The sequence below is a fragment of the Panthera uncia genome, chromosome D1 (genome assembly GCF_023721935.1).
Source record: "Panthera uncia isolate 11264 chromosome D1, Puncia_PCG_1.0, whole genome shotgun sequence".
Taxonomy (NCBI): Eukaryota; Metazoa; Chordata; class Mammalia; order Carnivora; family Felidae; genus Panthera; species Panthera uncia.
In genome coordinates this window covers 84,521,436-84,546,883 of record NC_064808.1, presented here as the reverse complement: position 1 = coordinate 84,546,883, position 25,448 = coordinate 84,521,436, and the positions used below count along the sequence as shown (strand labels likewise).

Below are 25,448 nucleotides of genomic sequence, written 5' to 3'. Positions count from 1 at the left end.
TTGAGACCCAAATGAAGTGAAAGAAAATCTCTATTGAGATAAAAGTCAAGATGAAATATAATCATTCATTCATTTTCATGACAAACCATTTAGAAAGCATCATCACTGTTCCAGAAACTGGTCTCAAACTGGAAGACAGCCTTTGCTGTCTAATGGATGTTGCAGAGCTGAACAGGGTCTTACCTATTATCCAGTCCAACCTTTCTGTATGGAGGAAAGAAACATCAGTCCAGGAAAGTAAAGAGATTTGTCCAAGATCACTGTGACCATGACTAGAAGCCAGCTCTTTCAATGCCCAAATATGTTCCTTCCCATTTTGTTGCTTCTCTTTGCCTGAGTTTGGGGTGATTGGGAATTTGTTCAAGGTCCATATCATGCCCTTGTGACAATTCCAAAGAATGAAGTGGTCATTTTTTAAAGCTAATCTTTGGAATGTTTCTTTCTCTGCCTTTACATGCCTGAAGAGTTGAACAGGCACCATCTATATGGGCCTCATGGATACTATTAATCACCTGTTTTCCTGTGTGAAGGAGTACTGCCCTTTAAGATTGAAATCTGCTCCCATTTATGGTGCTGTGTGTTCCTGTGAGCTGAAACAATCAATTACAACAATGCATCCCAGGAGGCTGACTTTCTGCTCCCCTCCTTCTCTGCCTTCTCTTTTCCCACACTGAGGGCAGAGACTTCCCCCACAGACAGGAAGATACTTCAAATCCTTTAGTGTTATTGCTCCCTCCCACTTTTGCTCAGCATTTTGAACAACGCATAATGTAATAAGAAAGGGGGGAAGCCCTTTCACCACAAGCTAGGTTGGGGATTGGAGAGTATGTCTGTTAGGGGGGAAAAAAGCAAAACACTTTTTTGAGCCCAGAATTCATCTGATTCCTCCTGTGGTGATAAAGAGGCTCCTTCGCCCCAGCAACCGAGAAGTTCCAGCTGCCTATGTGCTTATGAGATGGGTCATGTGTTTAAGAGCTGTCAGTGTGGGGTCTGCTTCTTGGGACATTTCCACCTCAGATCAGACAGTCTTAAAGAGTGTTAGAGTCAGGTGGTGGCTGGTTACCATGGCAACAGGCCCACAGGAGTCCCCAAGGTTCAGATGAAGCCTGCTGCCACTACAAAATTCACACAAGATACCCTCTCTGGTATCAAACTGAGAAGTTGGTATACTTTGATGGCAGAGGGGAGGTCGGGGCCAGACACAGGCCAAGGGCCCCACCTTTGCTTACATGGAACTTGGGTTAGTCAAGTGGGTTTTGCTCTATTTTGTGTGTAGGAAGATGGAAAGAAAATTGCCAGATGGCAATAAGGATTCCAAGACTACCAGAAGGAAAGAAAACTGTTACCCATTGACACAAGAAGGCTGCCAAGTTCATTTATGGATCAAGCAACTGTGTACAGGCAAAGTCTGTCACAAGCTTATGTGGAGAGGACAGAGGAACTTGACAAGCTTTCTGAGAATCTATGAGATGACAGCATAAGGAGAAAATAGGGAGGTGCCATGGTGTAATGCTTAATGCTGGAGAGACTGTAATAAACATGACAATCAGCTTCAAGGGGTTTACAGCTCAGTTAGGAAGACAGGCAGCCATCTGATAAGGCACAGGTTAGAATGGACATTTTAGGTGCTTCTCAATGAAGCTAGCTGGGTATGTTTCAAGCAAGTTGTGCTGAGTCCAGCCAACTTAAGATAAACTTTTAATTACATTTTATTTTTTTGAAAAGGAGCTTATTAAATATTGCTTATCAGTGTGGGTAGGTAAAAGGCATATAGTACTATGAACAACAGAAGCAATTAGCAATAGTGTTTTGCCTTTCACCTATCCTCCTTCCCATCTGAGCACTTAGTCACTAGTTTTCAGTTTCTCCAGGAGGGAAAGCTCATAGAGGTAATTTGAGGGAGAGGAGAGCTTTAGCAATATACTCAGAGGCAGTTTTTATACTTTTTAGTGCCTGAACAGTTTTTACACCAGATTTTCCATGGAGGGCTCAGAAAGTCCCTAAATTCTCTGAGTCTCAGAATCTGGACTTAAAATCAGGGTAAGAGATTTACATGACTAAACTGTTTAGTTGTGTATCTTAGCTCGAGCTCCCATAAGAAAATACCACACACTGGGTGACTTGAACAACAGCAATTTATTTCTCACGGTTCTGGAGGCTGGAAGTCCAAGATCAAGGTGCCCACAGGTGGGTTTCCTTCTAAAGCCTCTGCTCTTGGTTTGCAGGTGTCCCATCTTCTATGTGCTCACATGACCTGTTCTTCATGTGCATGAGGAAAGAGAAAACTGTGTTGTCTTTTCTTCTTCATGTAAGGGCACTAATCCCATCATGGGGCACCACCCTCATTACCTGATCTAAATCTAATTACTTCCCAAAGGCTCCACCTCCTAATACCATCACATTGGGGACTAGGGCTTCAACATACGAATTTTGGGAAGACACAAACATTTAGTCCACAACATTGTACGAACAGCTTGGGACATGGAAAGAATTTATCAAAATGTTTAATTTCAGGATTGGTGGTTATTCTGATTTCACAGGAGGGGACAGTAGGGCAATCTTCCTCCTAGAATATCGACTGTGAGTCAAGTATAAGAAATATCATGTTTAAGATTTCCATGGAACCTTAAGTTGCTGTCCATGTTAATTTATCAAAAAGACAACTGGACTAGTGGGGCAGCCAAGTCAAACCCATGAAGATTGGTAAGCTGACATAGGAAAAAAAATTAAACATGAGGAAAAGCAGCTTTGGAGCTGCACACACAATAAAGAGAAATGACAGAAATATGAAGTTTTTTGAAAAGGTTTCTTGTTTTTTCTTGTTATTTACTTTAGTGTTTAAGAAAAGGGTTTCAGAAATAATATAGAGAAGAAATAGGCTTAGGCAAACTATTGGTCCAATGCTGCCTGCTATGAACGAAACTAGAAGAAAAAAAATTTCTATTACATGGGAAAAATCCACAGAAACTCTAATCTTATAACTCAGGTCATTCTACCCCAACAGTGGGCATTCTTCCATATCCAAAACCTTGCTGAAACACAAGCTCTTGCCTCAGTCCTCTCCAGATTGCTAAAAGGAGGTGCATAGCCCTGCTCTTCAAGCATTAATGCCTCAGATGTTACTTCTGTATCCACACATGCACACTTATCACCCCTCTTACTTGTCCAGACAAGCTCCTTCCTGGTAAATGTCACATGCCACCCACGAGCCCCCATCTGTGCAAGGTAAACCCCTGTACATGGGGATGACTTCTGCTTCAAACATTAGAACAACACCTTTCTCTATCTCATCCAAACAGATCACCAAAATTTTTTTTTGGGTCTTCATCCATATGCAGGATGTACAAAGCTGTCTGGAACTGATCTGGTATTAATTATGCAGTGCACAACACTGGAATAAGTGGTTAATCCCAAGAAGGTTTACACTGGAGAGTGACCAACCTGCCCCTGGGTGGATACAGAACCAATCTTGGCTCCAGAGACTATTCCACATCATGTGTTGTGCAAATGTTAACTGGCACCAGAATGGACTTCATTCCATAGCAGATGGGATCCTTTTTATGCAGACCTAGTCTAAGATAATATATGACCCAAGCGCTATATTGTCTAGAGTTTCCTTCTTTTCATGAAATACATCGTTTTAATTCTCAGACTGAACTTCTTCCTCCTGTGCTCCTTTACCTGCTGTTGCCCTCTTTCAAATCATGGCCTGGAGGCCCTTTCTGGGGCCCCCAAAACAGCAGGTGATTTTATCCCCTCAGGGCCAACATGTTGTCCTGCCATTAATCCAGGTGTCTTAGATTCGTTAGTTTTCATTCCTATGGCAGCTGCCTAGTTTTGATCTGTTGTGTTTGGGCAAATAGTTGCAGCAGGAAATGTGGTGGGGAAGATAGCAAACACCTGTAAGAATGAGGAGGAATTTATGCTATCCTTTCTTTTCTTCAAGGTTATTACTTTGTCTTTGAAGAGTTTTCCTTGTAGGATCTTAGACATGGCTTAGATATGCTGTTAGAAAAGGTCTGAAGTAAAGAATTTTAAATCTGGGACCAAAGGATTTCCAAGATTATCTTAGAGCAGTCAGGTAGCAAACCAATCGTTCTCCTCATGGTAATTGCTTTCTTACAAATTTGTGTCTGGGGCAGGAAAGAGTTGAGAATATTTCCTGTGATTGTTTGTTTTGCTTTCTGATCCAGTAGGTGAAGGTGGGGACTAGAAAGTAGACAGGGTATGTTTTGTACTTTTGTGACTGGAGGATTTTAAAAATATCTTCAAATCAGGACTAATTTTCTTTAAAAAGCTTACAGTTTTAGCACCTTATGGTCCACATAGACTGCAAACAGTACTGTTATAAAACTGTGTGGATTTTGGCATGGGAAATATAAAAACCAACTTCTTTCATTTTATATTTGCTATTGAATAAAGATATAAGGTCAGAAAAATGAAAATGTGCTTCCCCCTTGTCCCTCTCTCACATCTCTGTGCCCAGTAAACTCTTTAATTTATTAACATATTTTACCTTCTAAAAGTATTACAAGCATAATCTTCTTTAGTTAAATAAGCCTCAGTCTTTATTATTTTGTATCTATTATGCACTACCTATGGGGAGGCTGAAGCATAGGGATATAATGGGAATAAAATGGATATATGTTTCTTGCCCTTGAAGAATTCATCTCTTACTGAGGACCCCATAAAATGCACATTGACCTTGATCACATTGAGAAGTGTAAGTAACTCAGAAGGAGAGAGAATTTTGATTGGCACAATCAGATAAAGCTCCTTGGAGAAGGTGAAACTTGAATTGGCCTTGACAGAGGGTGCCCACCTGTGCACAGCTGGATGAAAGAACAGGGGCCAAAGGACAGAAGCTGGAGAGAACAGGATGCAGGCCCCTAGATTTCTGGGAAGCCATCTCATCCAACCTTCTGCGAAACCATCTCCATAATACATTCTCTCTCCCAGCAGAAGTCCTATTGCCAACCAAGCCCACGTGACTCTCCCAGAGCCATATGAAGCCTTAATGAAAGGTACCCTCAGTATTCTTGAATCATTTGTGTTTACAGATGATAGGAGGCAAACTTTTGCCACAAGTACAGGAAGCTGGAAAGGAACTGGCTTGCCATTAGTTTGAATTTGGACTCCATGTTAGTATTGGTAAAGAATGTAAACTCCAGAAGGACTTTTTAAGTTTTTTTTTTTTTTTTCTTAATAAGGTCAATCCTCCCTAAAGGCAAGATATGAAATGCAGACATTTTGCTAAATCTTTGCTAATCTTTCTGATGCTACTGGGGCAGGATGATTCTCCAACAATGGTGCACAGGCAAAAGGGCCAATCACCTGAGCTTGAAGATGCCTAAATCCAAGGCAACCCAGAACAGAGAAGTCACAGCTTCTGCAGACATACTAGAGCCTTTCTTTGCAATCACAGACTTGTGGGTTAATCTTGGTTGGCCTTTGCCCTCATTGATGAATGCAAGTGTCTGAAAGTACAATTATAGCTATAGCTCTCCATTGCTCATAATAATAGGCTGCAACAGTCATACGGAACATAAGGGGAAGGGGGGAAAAAAAGCCAAAGTAGGAATTTAGATATCTGACACAGACTTACCTTCTTAATCATTACAACACCCTAATGCTACAATTAGCTTGCAGTTCCTAAACAAATTCTGGTAACAAGGAGGTCTATTTTGAGTTAAAACGAGTAGATAATTGTCACTTAAAGAAATGTTAGTTCTAAGTTTGGATCCTGATACTGATATTATTTTTTTCCTTCCCAAACTTCCACATCCCAGAAACAGTGTGCTAGTGACTTCTACAGAAGCACTTGTAGGTAAGGTTTGAAGAGTCAAGATGTGGAGAGAAAACAGATTTTGTCATGTGGAACAGACATCAGACAGGAGTTCTCTGGATACAGCTGCATGCTTCTTTTCATTTCCAAGAAAGCAGAGTTCAAGTGCATTCTCAGACCAGAGACAGGTGAGAGATGTAGGGAGGCGGCAAGAAGGCTCGGCAAGTCTGAGAATAGCACAGTGTATCTGCCAAGGTGGCTGTCAGTGCCCGCATTTCCTCCGCCAAATCAGCATTGCCCCGGCTTCCAACCCTGTTGCTGTTAGGTCACTACAGGAAAACAGCTATGATGATTTTCACTTGCTCGACACATTTTTGTTTTTTTCTTTCTTTTTTAAACAGGCCAGTGATGTCTTTGTGTAATAAATACTGGACAAGTCTTAGGCTATGGAAGTAGTATTTGGGGTAGTCTCCCCTCACTGGCTCTCTTCTGAGAAACACTGCTGTGTGTAGTATTTCTCATCCTTTACACCACAGAATGGCGGGGGTTTGTTAGCAGAAATTCCCCCTGCAATGGTTTCATTCTCTTGTCCACAAAGGCAGTGAAAGCAACTACTGCCCTGTTATTTCTGGCACTCTCAGTGGAAAGGAAATGGAGATGCCAAGTGATGGAAGAGCTTGCCCAGTTAGGCCTTTAACTACAAAAGCATCATGGTTTCCTTTGCTCCCCAATTAACCACTCCTGCCCCTGGTTGGTTCCCATTCCCATTTGCATCCAGCAGGGTTGGCTAACCTTCCTTTCCTCCTCCTGGGAAAACACATATTGCCCCAGTGCAAAGAAGACCGAGATAAACAGCAGGTTCTTAGAGGGTTGGGGAACTGAGGCTTGGTAGAGGACAGTGTGGCTCCATGGTATGTGAATCAAGGCATCTCCCAACTGTCCCTCAGACAGCAGGACAGCAGGATAATAATACCACTGATGTTTCTATGGCATAGCTCTTGTGTTTTATAAAGCTTGTTCTTACAATTCACTTCTCAAAATGGTTGTATTTGTCCCTTTTTCTGAGAGAGAAATTTAAGTCTCAGTGAAGCTAAGTTACCTGACCACATCTTCACAGCTGATTAAGTGACAGAGCTAGGTTTCAGTCAGGCTGTTGTCACTTCAGCTCATTATACTCTATAGATCCTGAAGCCACCTTATATGTAAGAAAGAGTAGGAACAGACTCGAAGAAATTAAGGAGGGTCAGAAGGTGACGGAGACAGGGGTCAAATCCAAGGGGCAGGACTAAGAAAGGCTGTTTACCTTTTATACCACCATGTGTCCCGTAAACAGGAACTGTTAATTTTGATGAGAAATACTCCTCTGGAAGATTCCTCAACAATTCCCCACTGTGTAGAGGGAGAACAGCACCAGGTTCCTGAGCATGTCACACTAGACAGGCCCTCTCCCAGCACCCCCTCTCCACCCCCCTCCCCGCAGCCTGCGCTCCCACTCTGCTGTGCCACTTGTAGCTCTCCATGGCTTTAATTTTAAATTTCTTGATTGTAGTAAAACACACATAATGTAAAATTTACCATCTTACCCACTTTCAGTGTACAGCTCAGTAGCGTCACATCGATTGATACTGTTGTAAAACAGATCTCCAGGACTTTTTCATTTTGTAACACTAAAACTCCGTACCCATTACACACTCCCCATCCTCCTCTCTAGTCCCTGACAACCACATTTCTACTGTTTCTGTGAGGCTGACCACTCTAGGTACCTTGGATACACAGGATCATATGGTATTTGTCTTCCTGTGATGACTGCCTTTGCACACATTGTTCCCTCCATCTGGACACCTTCCCCATGTTTTCACTGGCTAATTCTCATGAATCTTTCAGGAGTCAATTCAGATATTATTATCTCAGGCTTTCCTTGGTCCTCCACTCTCAATTAAGTGCCCTTCCTAAATATTTAGTAGTGGATTAATCACACTCGATGAAGAGTTGCCCATGTTCTAATCCCTTGATACTCAGCATGTGGTAGAAGATCCACATTCTCAATGGCATACATTGGGGAGCTTGTTAAAAATGCAGCATATTCTTTAACAAGATCCCAGCTGAATCACACGGACATTGAAGTTTGATAAGCACTGTTCTAACTCATTAGACAGGAGGTCTGCAAATGACTCATGGGCCACATCCGGTCAGCTACCTGTTTTTGTAAATAAAGTTTTGTTGGAACATAGCCACAGTCATTTCTGTATGTATTGTCTATGGCTGCTTTTGTGTTACAATGGAAGAGCTCAGTAGTTGCAAAAGAGACCACCATATGGCCACAAAGCCTGTATTCATTCTCTGCTCCTTTACCGAAAAGTTTGCACACTTCTTTACTAGATTGTAAGCTCCTTAAAAGTGAGAACCTGGTCTTATTTTGCTTTGTAAGAAGAAACATAGACTAGTGTAATGGTTATGCATGTAGGGTTGAGGGTAGACTGGCAAAATCTGTATCTAGGCTCTGCCATTTCCTTGCAAGTGACTGGGCAACTCACAATCTCTCTGTGCCTTGTGTTCCTCATCTATAAAATGGGGACATATGACAGAACCTACTTTACAAGGTTGAATAAGTTAATGTAGATGAAGTGCTCCAAGTGGTGCCTTCAGCAAATATTCTCTCTTACCTGGTACCATATATTTTTAGGGCCATGGGGGTTTGTTGATGTTGTAACAGATGATAGAATACTATTAACACACATTCTCTGTTTCTTCCTTGCTAACATCTAATGGTTTTTTTAGGTATTAACTTTCCTGGGGGGTGATCTCCTCTCTGGTGGGGTAAATACTATTGCAAGCCAACCAGGTAATGCCATTTTCAGTGACAGTGGATTGGCTCAGGGTGAACAGTTCTGACCAGTGAGTCATGAGCATTCTTGAAGGACTTCTAGGAAAAGGTTTCTTCATTCTTTAAAAGAAAACATGGGGGCGCCTGGGTGGCTCAGACAATTGAGCATCCAACCTTGGCTCAGCTCATGATCTCACAGTTTGTGAGTTTGAGCCCTGGTCAAGCTCTGTGCTGACAGCTCAGAGCCTGGAGCCTGCTTGGGATCGTGTCTCCTTCTCTCTCTGCCCCTCCTCGACTTGTGCTCTCTCAAAAATAAGTAAATGTTAAAAAAAGAAACGAAACGAAACGAAAAGAAAAGAAAAGAAAAGAAAAGAAAAGAAAAGAAAAGAAAAGATGGAAGAGGTGCCCCTGTTCTTTCACATTTTATGTATGAATGTGATGCCCCAAACTGCAGCAACCCTGAAGGTAGGCAGTCTGAGAACAGAAAAAACATGTTTATGATGGCAGAAAAGAAAGATGCGAATATTCTGGGCCCATTATGGGGTCAGAGTTGCTGAATCCATCAATCTTACCTACTGTGGTACTTACCTACTCAGGTACTGATCTTATGGAAGAAAATAAATTTTCCTATTAGTTTCCTTTCAGTCCAAAGCATCCTGACTCATATAGCCACGGACCATGTTTATACATATTTTACTCCACCCAGAACCTAACAACTGCTGTTGGGTATTAGGAGCAACTGGAAATGAACGTGCTGGGTAGGGCAAAAGAAAATTCAGGAATGTTCTGGGTTAGTGCAGACCCAATTTTTCATTGCCTTTTATCATTCAGCCAACAGCATCTTTTCCTAATACCTGTGGCTCTCTCCCAAATGCTGATCTCCCTTGCAGTCTGTCCCTTCTACCCAAACTTGACAGGTTATTTCAAGATCAGATGGGCTTTGATTATTTATTTCCTTGGTGATATCCATTATTTCCCTTCTGGGCAGGAGGATCTGAAGACAACTCATATTTTGGGACATAGAAAACAGGGATGGGATCTCTTACGTAAAATGAAATACAATGGCAGTGTCAAAAGATTCCTTAGATGTTACAGCCACAAGGATTTTATGGTGTGTCAGCTTATGGACTGGCTTTGTATGACATCTGAGCCAGAACTAGTAGCAAAGATTCAAAGCAGTATAGGTGGCTAAGTACCTGTGAGGGTAAAGTATGAAGAGAGAAGGGTAGCAGAAATGAGCTGGCCACCTGTACCTATCCCAAAGAGCATCCGGCCCCATAGTTGAAAAAGGTGAAGGATCCACTTCAATATGGGAGACTGGAACCCCTGTAATCCTGCAAATACGTAATTACTAAAGCTAGAAATGCCGAATTCTTTCTGCCTGTGAGTGTCCAGGGTGAAAGAAGTTTCGGAGCCATAAAGTCGCTGTAACAATCAAATTTTAAGGCTAGAAGGTGCCATGAGACATGATCTCATTCATCTCCCTGTCCTTAGGCAATAATAGCCTAACTAAAGCCTTCTGATTACAGCAGAACACATTTTATAGGTAAAAGCCTCCCAAGGGGTATTTAAAAAAAAAAAAAAAAAAAAGTAAAAGATTACACAACTTTCTCCCATAAACCACTTTAATTTTGTGTACATCATCTACTTCAGAGTCTAAGGGAACCTGACACTTGTTCTAGATCCATCTCCTTGCTGTCTTACCCCAAGATCCCCTTCTAAATGGGAGGATCCATAATTCAGTGACAGCAGGGCACTAATAGGCAAGTGCAAAGCTAAAGGGATGAGGGGGGGCAAAGGTCTTAAACCCTGTCAGCTACTCACATGAATTTAATGTATAGTACTTCCCTTGTGACTTTCTGTCTGCCTCTTTCCTACCAACAGTTTCTCCTAATTGTTCCATTCTTCTATAGTACCTTTGCCTCCATCTTCAAGTGTTCCTAAAGACTAATTATAATCTTAAGAACAGTACTTCCTGTTTAAAGCATTTTGTGGTAATCAATCCATTACAGGTTTGCTAATATTATCGGTTCAAGTTAAAAGTCCCCTGCCTGTGAAAACGTCCCCTACCTGTGAAAAGAGAAGCCCTGTACTTCCCCTGGGTTCCCTCCTCTTTGGGCACATTCCCAGGCACAGAGCAGGAACAAGCCTTTCCCTTCCCTTTGGAAGCACTGGGCTGACTAAGCAACTTGCCATATGATTCTGCTGAAGGAAGACAGAGAGAAGTTCACAAAGACCAAAACTCAACTGTTCTTGGAGAGGGGTTAGGAGGAAAGCTAATAAATAAAATCTGATGCAACTCCTTTCAGGAAAGGGTGTGGAGGGTGGGGTGGATCTACCCAGAAGCTTTAGCAGTCCACATTGAAGTCTTCTGAACAGGAAAAGTGTAGCCACCCATGGAAGCAGCCTTCAATGATATCCTCCCTAGGACTGATGTGTTGGGAAATAGCCCATCAGCAAAAAGTCCCTTGAGAAATGTTTTCCCTCCTTCTTCTGGAATTGTTGAGAAACTAGATAGAACTCAGAGGATCTGGCTTTCAAGGGTGGACCTGAATGAATTTTCAGTTTCTTAGTGGGAACAGAGAGCTCTAGAAGATTGTCTACTCCTCCAAGAAATCTGGTTACCAGTTTTCTCTTGGTCTATCTCAACTTGTGTTAATGGATTAGGAACATGTATATATAGGGCCAGGCTCCTGTCAAACAACCTTAGGAAGGAGGGCAAAGAGGAGGCAAAAGGGGCTCATTCTTCTACCTCACGGATTCCTTTTCCACTAGTAACAATCCAAACATTACAAAAAAAAGGTATGGGAATGGATACGCATGCGATTGGTACATATTTCTCCCATCACCTGCTACAAATGGAGTAGAGCTAGGGAAGAACTGTGCCCCTTCTGAGTTACAGCCCAGTTTCAGAGAGCACAGGTTTCCTGACTGGTCATGGGGTGGGAGAACAACTCTCCTTTCCTAGCCTTCAAAGAATGAGCAAATAACCTATGGCTAAGGGGAGACACCCATTCTCCTGGGGTTGCCTGGGGTATCTGAGGCAGAGGTGGTTATGGTAGACTCCTCAACAGAGGCACTGAGATCCAAGAATTCCAGGATGATGTCCCAAAGGCAGTAAATCAAATGCCTGAAACAAATGGACAAAACAACTTAGAGGAGGGTCTGGCTCGGTCAACAGACACCAGATCCCTGTTTATGACATTTATTCTCCCTTCCCCTCCTTGCCCATTACTGATATCCTTAGTGAACTCTAAATTTCAATAGCTTGATGAAGCCTCCGCCATGAAATAAAAGTTTGCGAATAAAGGTTATGACCGCAAGAGAGGTAGAAATAGAACTTGAGACTAGATTTTAGGAAACTCCACATTTATTTATATAGCTGCATTAGCAGATCAGTACTACTCTGAAAAACTGTGAAGTAGGGAAAATCTTTGTGATATCAACTTACTAAGAATTTTCAGAGCTTCTGACTATGGCTGTTTCTCATAATTAATCATCATAGATCTATGGGTGACCTTACAGACAATGAAGCAAAAGCCAGGGCCCTTAAGTAGTGACAGTTAATCGATGCAGTCTGCTTTGGGACAGGGTTTGAGAAAGGACTGGAAGTCCTAAATACTTTTCAGAAGCACTATATCCCAAGGCACCAGCCAGGGAAATACCTACCTCTTCTGGATTATTCCAGGAGTATTCACCCAATATTTCTGGTCCCTTTATCAGAGCCAAACCTTATTATCTTGTCTACTTCATATTAAGCAAAGACAATTCCTGATTTAATACTATTCAGCTTTGCTGTGCAGCCCTGAATGTAGAGCTGGAAATTATATGACCTGTCAGTGACATATGAAGCTGTCAGTGTAGGTTTTTCTTAGTATGTGTGGATCTGGACATCACACCCTGCAGTCAGGGCCCAGGGCAAACAAAGACTGCAGTTCTATTCTTCTCAATGTGGGTTGCACACTTAGAAATCGCGGACACCTCTGAGACCAGAGATGGCTTCAGCTGTGGTGATGCTGAGTATACATACGTCTTCAGCCTACCTGTTGATGACGGGTTGCTGTAGTGACTCCAAGACTAGACTCCAGCTCAGCTGGCATTTGTTCACCCCCAGGATTTCTACTACAATATCTGAAGAGGAAAAAGCAGATGTGGTTTCAGTGCTACCGTGGAAGCCTTAGATTCTAAGGAGATTATCTCATGATATCTGCCATCTTTATTCAAGGAGGTATTTCTGGCAAACTTCTGAACTACATAGTCAAACTAAAACAGGGAAAAGCTAAGAGAAATGTTTCTCAAGTGTTTAAATAAGAATGGGCCTCAAGAAATAATTCTGTAACCAGTCATTAAAGTGCAGGATTTTTTTTTTCTTTTAAGAGAGAGAGAGAGAGATAGAGCATATGCATGAGTAGGGGAGGGGCAGAGAGAGAGAGAGAGAGAGAATCTTAAGCAGGCTCCACTCTCAGCATGGAGCCTGATGTGGGGCTTGATCCCACGACCCTGGGATCATAACCTGTGCCGAAATCAACAGGCAGACACTCAAACTACTGAGCCACCCAGGCACCCCTAAAGTTCAGGTACTTCTGATGTAACAGTTTAGGGTGGAGAGCAGAGGTTAATAAGAGTATATAAAATTGTTTTAAGAGTTAAGAGTTTACTACTGTACCCTGATTACCATAGCACAGCGACAGGCAACAAATTGCCTTTCCTGCCTTCTAAAAGTCTATAGAAAGTAAAGGAAAAAAAGTCCTCTCCAGAGTTTGTTTTTATCTACTGCTAATAACCAGGTACTTTATTCAATGACCCCAATTTATCAAGGCCAAGCTTCTATGGCACATATCATTTTCTTCCCTGGTCCAAAAACCATGAATTGACAGAGAACCTGAGATCTTCATCTGGTGGGAATAGTTCTGAGACCTGCCTCTGTGGTGTAGGAAGAGCTGTTATTATCTCAAGTATCTGCAGGATTCTCACCTACTATTTACGGTGTGGTCTCAGTGATTCCTTCTATTCCCTCAGCATCACTTGAATGAGGGATAAAAGAATTGCGGCCCCGATCATTTTCCTGTTGGCCTGAGAAATGGTGGGTCAACAGTCTAATCACATTTAAGCCCTTTTAAAAATGGGAAGGGGTGTGGGGTAATGGTGGCAAAGCCAGATGAGAAAGGACTAATCATCAGTATAACTTATTTCATCATCCAATTACCTGGCAGGATTCCCATCAGGCTCTGCAAAGCCTGTTTTTCAGCAGCCACTTTCTGCTCCTGGGTCCTTACAGGCCGTGGATACTTAGGCAAAACCCCACCAGGCCAGATGGACTCCTGAAGAAGTCGGAGGTACTGCACCCAGCGTTGTGGACATGTTAGATTAGCCACTTGTACCTCCAGCCACCTGTGGTGGAAGAGAGAATGGTCAGATAAATCTGAAGGAAGGACTGCAGAAAGGTGTGAATCATGTGAGCAATCAGCACAGAGCAAAGTGAAGGCAGTGGCAACTCTCACAAATGAAACCCAGCCAATTTAATAACTCGGCACCACAGACTTTGAAGATGAGTAATAGTAATAATACTGTTATTTACTGTGTGTCCGATAGGAATTGCATGTTGTATTAGAGGTTGCACAGAACAGAGCACTAGGAGGGCCCCAGTATCTGGCAGGGCTGGAGCTTTCCAACTGTCTTCTAGTGGGAAGTTCTGTCATTTCTCAGCAAGGTGCACATGCTGCCTTTCCAGCTAAGGGTTTGGTGATTTTAGATAAATCCCTCTCCTTTGCCACCCTGTCCACATCCAGGGTGTGGCACATCCAGGCTCTTCATGGACCCATGAGCTGTTCTAAGAGTGTCCTATATCCATCTTTTGCTTGTAACAGTCTGCTCACTGACAAGGCCCTCTTCTTTCCAGTACAAGTCTGCCATCCTAGCAAGACCTGCTTAGCCCCACCTCCTCCACAAAATTCTGCTTGACCATTCCAGCTAGAAGTGTTCTCTTTCCTCTTAGACTTCCTTCAGCACTTAGTTCTACAGTATAGATTTGGAACTAATAATTTACTCTAGAATATAAATTATTTTCTCATGTGCTTACAGCTTTACTTTTCCAACTAAAGTATAAGCACCACAAGATTTCTATATGTCTTATACTTTTAAAAAGTTTCCCGTAGTGCCCTGGTGCTCAAGAAAGTCCTGCTGATTGACTAGCGATAGTTCTTATTACAATGAAAATTTCCCCCTTTATCTCACATTCAAAAATGAGGCAATAACTCTGAGGGGGCAAACTTACTAAATCTGCAGTTCCTGCAGTCATTTCACCCTTATTCTTTATTTGTTCCTGCATTTCTTCAGAGCAATATGGTTACTAGCTGAGGGTCAAGCCTGCCAAGTCTCCTCAGTATGGAGCAGGGCTGAGCCTGACAAGGCTATGATTATAACGGATGGACCATCAACCACTTCTACTCTATTTGGTCCTGCACCACATGGCAGCTCATGCCATTGCTCCTATACCCGAGTTACTTGTCGCCCATCCAAGAGCAGAGGGGGCTGCCAAGGCAAACTTTATTTAACCTCCACTCTGCCAGACAGTCTGCATTCCACTCAAGCTAGGCATTCCAGCCTTGGGGGCTGCAATCCCCCAAGCCGAGGGCTCACAAATGATTCTAAGAATAGGAAGTCTGAAAGGTAATGGCAGGGCAGGAATGGCAGACACCGATGGAGATCAAGAGCGGCACAAAGCTGCTCTTGCCCAAAATAGCCATCACGATCGTATTTGATATTATTAGGGCTGCATCTCCTTTTTATAGGGCTTTTCATTCAGCGAGCCTAAGACGCCTGATGAAAGGGATCCAGTAGCAAGAATTTCTGTTCCTGTTTATAGAAAAGGGTCAGCAAAGGGAGGTGTATGCAATGGCCTGATCAGATTATCTGCAGGGAATCAAGTGACCCAACTCTCGTTCTTCACCTCAGGCCACAAATACTTGTGTGACTTCTGCTAAGGTGAATGATGTGCACTAGGGTCTCATCTGAGCAACTGGTTTCATTGGAGTGAAAACCAAAATCTTGAAGTCCTCCAAAAAAGCCAGGAGAATCTTAAACCAGAAACCTTTGCCTGGAATTAGTTCTAGCTCAGCTTCTCATTCCCATTTGCACATAAGCCAGTGTACCCTTATTCTTGTTCTCTGGGGCCAGTGATGCCTGTGACTCCACTCTTCAAAGGTATCTATCTCAGCATCTGCTCAACCCTTCTTAGAGCAGAATACTGAACAGTAAATCTGGGGACCTCGGTCATCTTCTGGGCACGTCTTACAATATAGGAGTCTGATTGTTTTGAATTAACCTTAATTCACCTGATAGGAACAGGCCCTTGCACCACTGCATTATGGCAAGGATGTCCTTTTTGTTCTCTTCCATTGTGACTTCGTGACTCAAGCATACCAGCTGGGTGCAAAACAAATTTTGGCACATGGCAAAATATGAGTGTATAAATGTATGCAAATCTATAGAACTACAACTTATCGAACCCTAAATGGGAATGTTGGGAAGGAGAAACAAAGTAGGGAAAAGTAAAAATAAGGCCCTTGATGATGAGGATGAGTCAGTGAGTCGACTCAAGTTGTGGGAGCTAAGTGGAACTGACAAAGAGAACTAAGGTCTCCAAGTAAATGTCAACTGCTGATAAAGAAACTGTCAACCACTATAAACCCTGAGGCACAGAAGTGATCAACAAGTTATTCCCAGGAATGTAAGGAATATGAGAAAGTATAGGACTTGTACAAATTGGTGGAAATGAAACAAACTGCATGTCTAAAAAGAGGAATGTAATGTACAAAGTGGCTTCTACCTGCAAGGTGCTGTGGTTTCTCTTACCCTCAGGCTTCTTCATACCCTGAAGGTAAAAGACACCAACCACACACACTTGTACCACGCAGATTTAAACATTCACCCTTTTCAAGATTCTCCTCTTGCCCACGTTCCTCCTACCTGTCTTCCTCTAAGAAAACAGGCTTTCTCCTGGACATCTAGGGTTAGCCATGTTTCATTTTCTAGCCCCAGACAGCCCATGGAAAAGAGGCAGGGCAGCAAAACCTTTCGTGCTCACAGAACTCCTGAGATATGGTATCTTATTGTGAATGATGAGCATCCCAAGGTAGAAGGAAAAAAAATCATAAAGCCAAAACCAAGAAAATGACCAGTGCCGACTACTACCACCACCCAAATTGCCCTGCGCCTCAGACAGAACAGAAAAAATCTGTGAGCTTTAGAACAATTTCTAAGGCATGCTTTATTATTACACAAAATGCCTTTCTTAAGTTGTAAATGACCAGATTCAGGGATTCTGTATTATTTACCTTGCCTAACACCTAGCACAGAACCAACAACTGATGACAACAAAGAAGGCAGGGGTTTCTTCATCCAATGATCTCTTCTCCCCTTTCCATCCCCCTTTTCCCTTCCTCTTATTCTATCATCCTTCTCCAGAGTAGAGCTCCACACATACCACCACAGTGCTTTATCTAGTCTTACTGATTCCCTTCATATTGGTCTGTTCACTCTGAAACCGGGCTAGAGAAGGTGAAGAGATTAAGCACTGGAAAATTAAAAGAGAGACTAATGCCTTAGCTTATTAGTTCCCTTCATCTCTCTATTCCACATGCTGTCTTTCTATTCCTAACTTACAAGTGGGAAAGTTAAAAAGAAATCTGTATCCCGGTAGTTCTCTTGAAGCAAAAGGAATGGAATGCATGTGTCTGAAGTCCAAGGTACCACAGGAGCTTTTCCAGTATCAGTTTCTGGAATCTGCTGGTACCACTTACTATTATGCTAACAGAAATCTGAAGTTTCAAGGTGGACACAAACACATATCTCTCAGTCTATTTATTATAAATTATTTATAAGAATTCATTTACTAAATACAAATGTTATTGTTTATGTAATTCAAGATGCATGAGGTAAATATGCTAAAATAAATATGGTAGCGAACATCCACAAATAGCATTGGTTTTATTTTCTACTACTATTCCAGTTCTGTTATTTGGTTTAGAGATATCTCCTCCTACCATCCTACCTTTTCCCCAATAAGAAGAAGAAGAAAAAAAGCCAAACCAGGTCTGCTCTATGAGGCCATCTCTGAATGATTCAGAGCACATGGCAGCCTTACTAGTGGGCCCAGAAATAGCCAATAAAGTGAGAAAGAAGCAACAACAGATTGACACTGAGATATTCATGAGCTTCTCTGATGCCAGACACGGAAGGAGGGAGGATGTGGAGATTAGGGCTTTTCATTACACTGGGAGTGCAAGTCTATCCGTGTTCACAAGAACCTGGTCTGAAATAGCTACAGATAGAGGAATGGAGCAGTGGCTAAAAAGGAGACAGTTTAATACTAGGGCTTAAGACAGCACCTCAAGGTTAGCACAAGGTCATTTCCCATCAAAACAACAGAATCAACTCTCACAAGTAAGGGGAGAAAGCTTAAGGGACCATGTCTAATCTAATTAGCCAAATTCCCTTCTCTTCTCTGCTAAGAGCTTCTATGGCTGAGTGAGGAGGGGCCGTGGGTAAGTGAGCCTAATGGCGAGGACAGGGGGAGAAGGAGAGTGAAATCATAACATAGAAAATATTCTTGGGGTGCCTGGTGGCTCAGTTGGTTAAGTGTCCGACTTCAGCTCCAATCACGATCTCATGGTTTGTGAGTGCAAGCCCCGATTTGGGCTCTGCACTGACAGCTCAGAGCCTGCTTTGGATTCTCTGTCTCCCTCTCTCTCTCTGCCTCTCCCTGGCTTGTGTTCTCTCTCTCTGCCTCTCAAAAATAAACAAACATTAAAAAAAGAGAAAATATTCTTAACAGCAGTAACAATATTCTAACAAAAAATGCTTGGTATAGCCTAAATAAAAGATACAGCAGAATCATTCCTCTCATCCTTTTTTCAACTGGGCTACCTCTGTAGACAATCCAAGGGTGATTATACTCCAACTCCTTAATGTACCAAATACACTTCAAAGTAAAAGAGTAAAAGAAGATCAGGTTAAAGCTTCTGCCGTTGTAAAAGATCTATAGTAGATTAGAAGTGTCAGCTCATTTCAATTACCTTCAGAGCCAGGTTTTCCAACTCTGGCACTACTGACATTTTAGGCTAAATCCTTGTTGTGAAGGGCTGTCCTGTGCATTATCAAACACTTAGAAGCATTTCTGCCCTCCCAGATACCTCTTGTGTGACAATCACAAACATTTCCAGACATTGCCACATCTCCTCTGAGGGACAAAATCTTCCCCAGTTGGGAATCACTGACTTAGACCTAGGGTCTTGGCTGCCATGTGTCAGGCTACTTCCAAAGTCATTTCAACTCTGGTGGCTGTGGCACGGTATTTCTCAAATTCTGAATAGCATTAGAGGTGGCCATGTACTCAACTCTGGTTTGTGACAACATTTAAAAACATCTAAGTAGAAACAGCTTAGAATACATAGAAGTGTATTTCCTGCTTTAGAACTCTTTTGTTTCATACATGGACCTACTGATGTGTGTGCATGCATGTGTTGTGTTCACAGTGGGTCCTGTTGTAAAATACATTTTTTACTGTGGGTTGAAGTTTAAAAATAGTTAGAAAAACATTGATATAGTATAAGGAATGAGGAGTTCCAAGAAATGGGGGAAAAAGCCCAAGCTACATTTTTAGCCTCCTGGAAACACTCCCCACCCTCCACCCGTCCCCCAAGTACCCTGTAAAATGTTTACAATGGCATAAACCATGAACATTGTGTTCTGTACCCACAGTCCTATGAGTATTTGCTCATTAACTCAGTAGCCCCAACGTACAGAGTGCAGAGAAAGGAGATCTTGAGGGTGATGGTGTGGATCCAGGGCATTTCCCATTAAACAAGTTATTTTTGCCAGTATCACACCTGATAAAAGTAACACTTCTCTTCCCTCTGATTCCTTTCCCAGGCCTCTGCCTTCCTGCCATTGCCCCTTCTTTTGTTTACAGACAGTTCCTCCGTGTCAGCTCTCACTAGCCTTCTTGGTCCTAGAACTGGCCAGACCCAGGTTACTCAGTTGTGTCTGAGAAAGTTCAGCATTGTTGCTCTCTGACTGTGTATCTAGGTCACCATCTTTTCCTGCTCTGTGTTGGAAGAAGAATGGGGAGGAAATGAACTTTGAGGGCCAGAAACTCCTGTTTCTTTTTTCCAGTGACTATTGTGAAATCTAAAATGGCCATGGAGTCTACACAATTTCTTCTTTGATTTTTGCTTTCATGTTTTAAATAATGGATCCACATCTTTAAAACACGTGTTTCAAGGGAAGACTACATATGGCCTAAACACCACGATTTGAGAATCCTGAGTTCCACACTTCTGTATCTAGCCACAGTTTTTGTTTTTGATTAGAAATGAACAAGTTACAGTTATAAGACTATTATGCATTACAAACTGAAGCATTTTGAATCAAGGAAGGAAATTAAAGAAATCATCTGTTTAACCTTGGAGGTGATCTATTCCAATAATCTAACCAATTCACACATGAAAACAGAGAACGAAAAAGGACTACTGCATAGCAAAAGGTTTATAATAAGAACATACAACTTCATAGCTGGAAGGAAACAGGCAATCCCTACCTCACCTCCTCCCAGAGTAGAAATCTCCTGTGTAACATCATGGCAGAGCCCAAGGGTTCTGGTCCGTGAATCCAGAAAGCTGGGCTTTCATCTTAGCTCTGCCACCAATTAGGAATGTGACTTTGGGGAAGTTGCTTAATTCCTGAAAAGGATAACTGCAATTTATTAGAGATGCTTCTTAAATATTGGCAACCAAAAACTGCCTCGTTGTAACTTCTGGTCATTGTTCTTGCTTCTACCCTCTGGAGTTAAAAACAGGAATTTTAAAGTTACCAGGTCATATCTCTTTCAAAATGTTTCAAAGACTTACATGTGAGACTTGAAACCATAAAACCCTAGAAAAAAACACAGGCAGTCACTTCTCTGACATTGGTCATGGAAACATTTTTCTAGATATGTCTCCTCAGGCAAGGGAAATAAAAGCAAAATTAAACTATCAGTAATACACCAAAATAAAAAAGGCCTTTGCACACAGTGAAGGAAACCATCAACAAAATGACAAACAACACTGAATAAGAGAAGATATTTGCAAGTGATATATCCAATAAGGGGTTAATATCCAAAGTACATAAAGAACTTACACAGCTCTACACCAAAAAAACCTAAGTAATCCAATTAAAAATGGGCAGAGTTCCTGAACAAACACTTTGTATTTTTAAACTCAACTGCTATTTCTCCCCTAAGTCTCTGTTACAAGTTATATATCCACGATTCTGATAACCTCAAAGTTGAGCACACAGAATACACTCAACAAAGGTCTAAAGAATGGAGGAGAGAAATGAACGATTCCTCATCCTGGTTCCAACCTCTGGGTGTGTGCCGCTTTCTATTCTCTCTTAAAATGGAGTACCCAGAACAAAACACAACCTCCAGATGTGCCCTGACCAGCAAAGAATGAAAGAATGCAGAGGATTAGTGCCTTCCTTGATCCATATACTATACTTCTATTAATACAAAGACTGTGTTGGCTTTTTGGGCACACACATCAAAGCACTGACTCATACTGAGTTTTGTAGTCAACTAGGACCCTAGTTCCACATATGTACTTTAACAAAAAATCACATGCTTCTCTGTTAAGCCTAGTCTTGCCCTTCTGTACTTGTGCAATTTTTGAATCTAAAATCTAAATTCTAATTTATAACATTTATTTCTATTAAATACACCTTGTTGGTTTTGACCTATTATTCTAACCTTTTGAAACTGGATTTTTGTCATCCAGAGTATTAATTATACCTCTAAGATTACAATTACTTGCAAATTTACTGATGAAAAAATTGAGCAGGATAAGAACAAGAAAAATGCTCTATCACTAAAAATTTCCCTCCAGGAGGCCGTCAGTTTGTTAGATAGATATCTTGGGCTAGAGAAACTCAACTAGCCGTGAATCACTTGAAAGTACTATAGTTCAGGCCACATATGCCCATTTTTTCCACATGGATATTATAAGAATATGGCCAAAGCTTGTGGAAATCCACCTACAATTTACTAACCAATGCATTTTAATGGTTTAATAATCCTGCTAAAGAAAGACAGAAACTATGCTAAGAAGGCAGGGCATGTTCCCACTGAACGCATACTGGTTTCTGGGGCTCGCCATTTCTCCCTCCAAGCATGTTCACAAAACATCTATTTAATAATCTGCTTCAGAAATTTCTAGAGGTAAATATCAGGGTTAATGACCTGTATCCATTTTTTAAAAGGCAACATATTTGTCCACCTCCAACCCACCACATCCTATATGCCAATTTTCTTAATGAACTTAGGTCTTCAATGATAAATACAAATGTTCAGTTCCACAGAATATAATTCATCTGGGTCAGGTATGGGAGCTTCAAAATAGGTTAAGTGCTCTTTTATCTGCATTTCTATTTTAGTCTTCTAGTTTAATCATGTCTGTCCAATTCTTGTCAAACCATTTTCCTTGACAAGAAAAAAATAACAAACAAACAGAAATTAAACAGCTTAGCATACAGCAGGCCAATTTACTGTTGAACAGATGAATAAATGCTTTCTCAAGGTAGCCAGTGACTACTACAGCATCTGTTTCAAACAATTTAACTTACTTTCTTTGCTTTTCTTGTTTTTCCTGTTGTTGTTTTTTAAAGCCTTTACCCCTAACATTTATCCACAAATTCAACTCCGAGTTTAAGCTTACTGGACACATTCTTATTAGTTCTATTGCTACTATTTTGCATTACTCAGTGTGTGTCCTCCCTTCTGCCCCCTTTTTAAATATATGCATACTTCTAGAATCTGATCTCAGTTAACGAAGCTGGTTTCATCTGATTTTGATTCTTTTCTTTCCTCACTGGAATTCTGTGTTTAGTTTGTTTATTCCATTTATTCCACACAAATTGGTTGAGCTTCTTGTAGGTGCCAAAAGAATAGACTGTAAGGTTCTGCGGAAAGGGATCTTACTGAATTCATTTTGATATCTTCCTCAGCATTTACTATAATAGTGCCAGTCATACAACAAGCCATCAAATACTGAATCAATTTTATTCCACGATTCTCATGGTAACTTTGAGTGTTAAATTTTTGAGTTAACTCATTATTATGGCATATAAAACAGTAATATTCCTTATCTCATTCTCTGTCTGTTCTCATATCCAGTGTTAGCTTTATCTAAACAATTTTTTTTTTTACCTTCTTGCTCTTCACTGAATTGACAGGTCTCCTGCCATGTACATTCTATTATCCTTGAGTTATGCTCTATTTGATAGTCCGGAGTCCACCATGTGAGTATCATGTGCCAAAGAACAGAAAATTTGAAAATCTTCCCTTTGTACCAGCTATACATTCCACATTTCCCTTTGTCTTCCAAAGACAAAAGAACTTATAGACAGAAGAAAAGACGAAAATATAATCTGGGCTCTTGGGTCTCTAAGTATTCTATTAAAAATCTCAAAATGACTAGGGATATAGTCCATGTTTCCTCATATATCATCACTTATTTTTACACAAAAGGAGATAAAAATCTATTGATTTAATGAGCAGCCGCAGACTTTTTAAAGCACAAGTCAGATGTGCTGTATGGAAAGATGTCATACTGTCCTATCAGTCATGCTTCTCAATCTACACACTGGAAAACAGAGTTATTCTTTCTCCTTTTCCCTGTTCTGAATCCACATAGACCCTGCAACACCAAGGATTTAAACAATTAGTAAATCTAGGTGATCCTACCTCCTCCATCTCACGAATTCTTCAACCTTTCCCATCTCTATCACAATTCCTCATCACCTTTCATTGCTGTCAGTACAACCCTTTCCTAATTTGTCTCCCTGGTGCTAACTTTGCCTCCTTCAACTGATCCTCTGCAGCGCTATTTAGGTGATTTTTCTAAGTTACAAAGTCAATCATGTCATCACCTGTTTACATTTTGTAAGAAGCTTCCCCACAAATGGGGGACAAACTTGACGTTCTCTGAATGGCTCACAAGGCTCTGTATGAGTTGGCACCCATCAGACTCTTCAATGTAATCTGGCCACTCTCGTTGCACGTCATATATTCCTAATCATACCTGACTTCTTCGAGTACCATAAATACACCAGGCTGTTTACTGCTCTGCCATCAATACTCTGTTCTCCAGTGTCTGCTCTCCATTTCCCTACTCGTTTCAATCCTGCCTCAGAAGCCATCCTCCTGTGAGCCTGCTCTGGGCCTCTCATTGTTCATTACTTTATCACTTCTCTTAATCACCTACAGGGTCCTTGTTAAAGTCCTAACTTTGTACTCTAATTCCTAATTTATAATATTGCACCTCCAACTGGATATTAAATTTTGTAGGGTAGGAATTTGGGGTCTTTTTTGTATTTAGATCACTTAATGAAGTGTCTAGCACAGAGGGTAATCAATAAATGTTAGTTACTAAGGGAATTAATGCTCTCTATGGGACAATGGTCTAAAAGCATGGCACACTGCTCAAAATAAGCTTTGGAAAAGGCAAATATCCCAAAACTTAAAGCAGGAAAAGAATAGTAAGAGTAGAAAAGAACAGTAAGCTCCTCATTATTCATGCTTATGGAAGAAGACAGTAAGAGATTAAAAAAATTGTGGACATTCTAGAAATCCTTTGTATTTGGCATTTTATATGTATTTACATAAATATTAGGCAGATTTATTTTCCTAATAATCTTTTATTTAGGTTAACATTAAAATTAAACTGTGTTCCAACACACCAGGTATAGGGTAAATGTTGTAAGTATCCCAGGTAGTAAGTCAGCTGAGCTAGAATTAAGAGTTCATCATGAGGGGCGCCTGGGTGGCTTAGTCAATTAAGTGTCTGATTCTTGATTTTGGCTCAGGTCATGATTTCATGGTTGCAAGATAAGCCCCATGTCAAGATCTGTGCTGGGCATGGAGCCTGCTTAAGATTCTCTCCCTCCTTCTCTTTCTTTCTCTCTCTCTCCCCCTGTGCCTCCCCTGCTTGTGCGCTCTCTCTCAAAAACAAAAACAAACAAAAAAACCATGAATAATCCATGCAATTCACCTCTGGTTATGTATTCCCCTGGAAGGCAAGAGAGGTAGAAGGAAGGGACTGGGTCAGCCATGCTTCGTATGTGGCACACTCTATAAAGCCTAGAGAAGAGAGACACCTGCCAGCAGTCTATGTTTTGTCACTTTTCCTGGCAAATAGGCCCAGAGGATGGAAGAAACTGAAAGTCAAACAAAAGCAAAGGGGTTAAGAGGACTGTGAGTCACACTTGTATTTTGGGAACTGCCCCTGATGGATGGAGCAGCATCAAACTGATTCCAGCCTATTATTTGAAACTAGTAAGAAGAAGAAAATAGCAGAACGTCTGGGTAAAAAGTGACCAAAAGCAAGGGTCAGGTTACCTTTCTAACAAATACAGAATGAGAGGAAGACACTTGAGGGGTTCTGTGTTCATGGGATAAATGAGACTAATTGCAAAGGGAGAGCTCTAGAAATTTGTTCTAGATTTGAGGATTGTGACACCCTTAGGATTCCAGTTTGAAAGTTGGTTACACAAATCTAGTAAACCTCTGAAGACCTTCCCATCAACTTTTCTCAGCCGCATATAATGTTGCTAATGCACCATAATCCAGCCCTGAAAAGTCACAGCTGATAGATTCTAAGGCTAGGCAAAATCAAAGTCATGCTTCTTGGACAATTGCCTGTGCTCTTTGTTTGATCCATGTAAAAGCAGCAGCAGAACATCTGCCTCACAACCAGCAGCCTCCTTAGCGTCTTTAGAACAGTCCATGTCTTTTCTCCAAGC

General features: G+C 41.3%; 1 protein-coding gene across 7 annotated transcripts in view; it reads right to left on the bottom strand.

Moving 5' to 3' along the window:
• Nucleotides 1-1,675: 1,675 nt before the first annotated feature.
• Nucleotides 1,676-25,448, bottom strand: part of SNX19 (sorting nexin 19) — a 47,738-nt gene continuing 23,965 nt past the window's right edge. The window contains exons 9-12 of one of the 7 annotated variants that reach the window (XM_049654209.1): nucleotides 13,816-14,000; nucleotides 12,653-12,740; nucleotides 11,601-11,739; nucleotides 1,676-7,174 (exon numbers count right to left, since the gene is read on the bottom strand). In XM_049654209.1, coding sequence (XP_049510166.1) covers nucleotides 11,607-11,739; nucleotides 12,653-12,740; nucleotides 13,816-14,000 — 406 coding nt within the window. In that variant the 3' untranslated portion in view covers nucleotides 1,676-7,174; nucleotides 11,601-11,606. Of the gene's footprint in view, nucleotides 7,175-10,510; nucleotides 11,740-12,652; nucleotides 12,741-13,815; nucleotides 14,001-20,208; nucleotides 20,351-25,448 lie in introns of those variants that run through there. The other 6 variants (XM_049654215.1, XM_049654223.1, XM_049654201.1 and 3 more) reach the window with 6 other exon arrangements.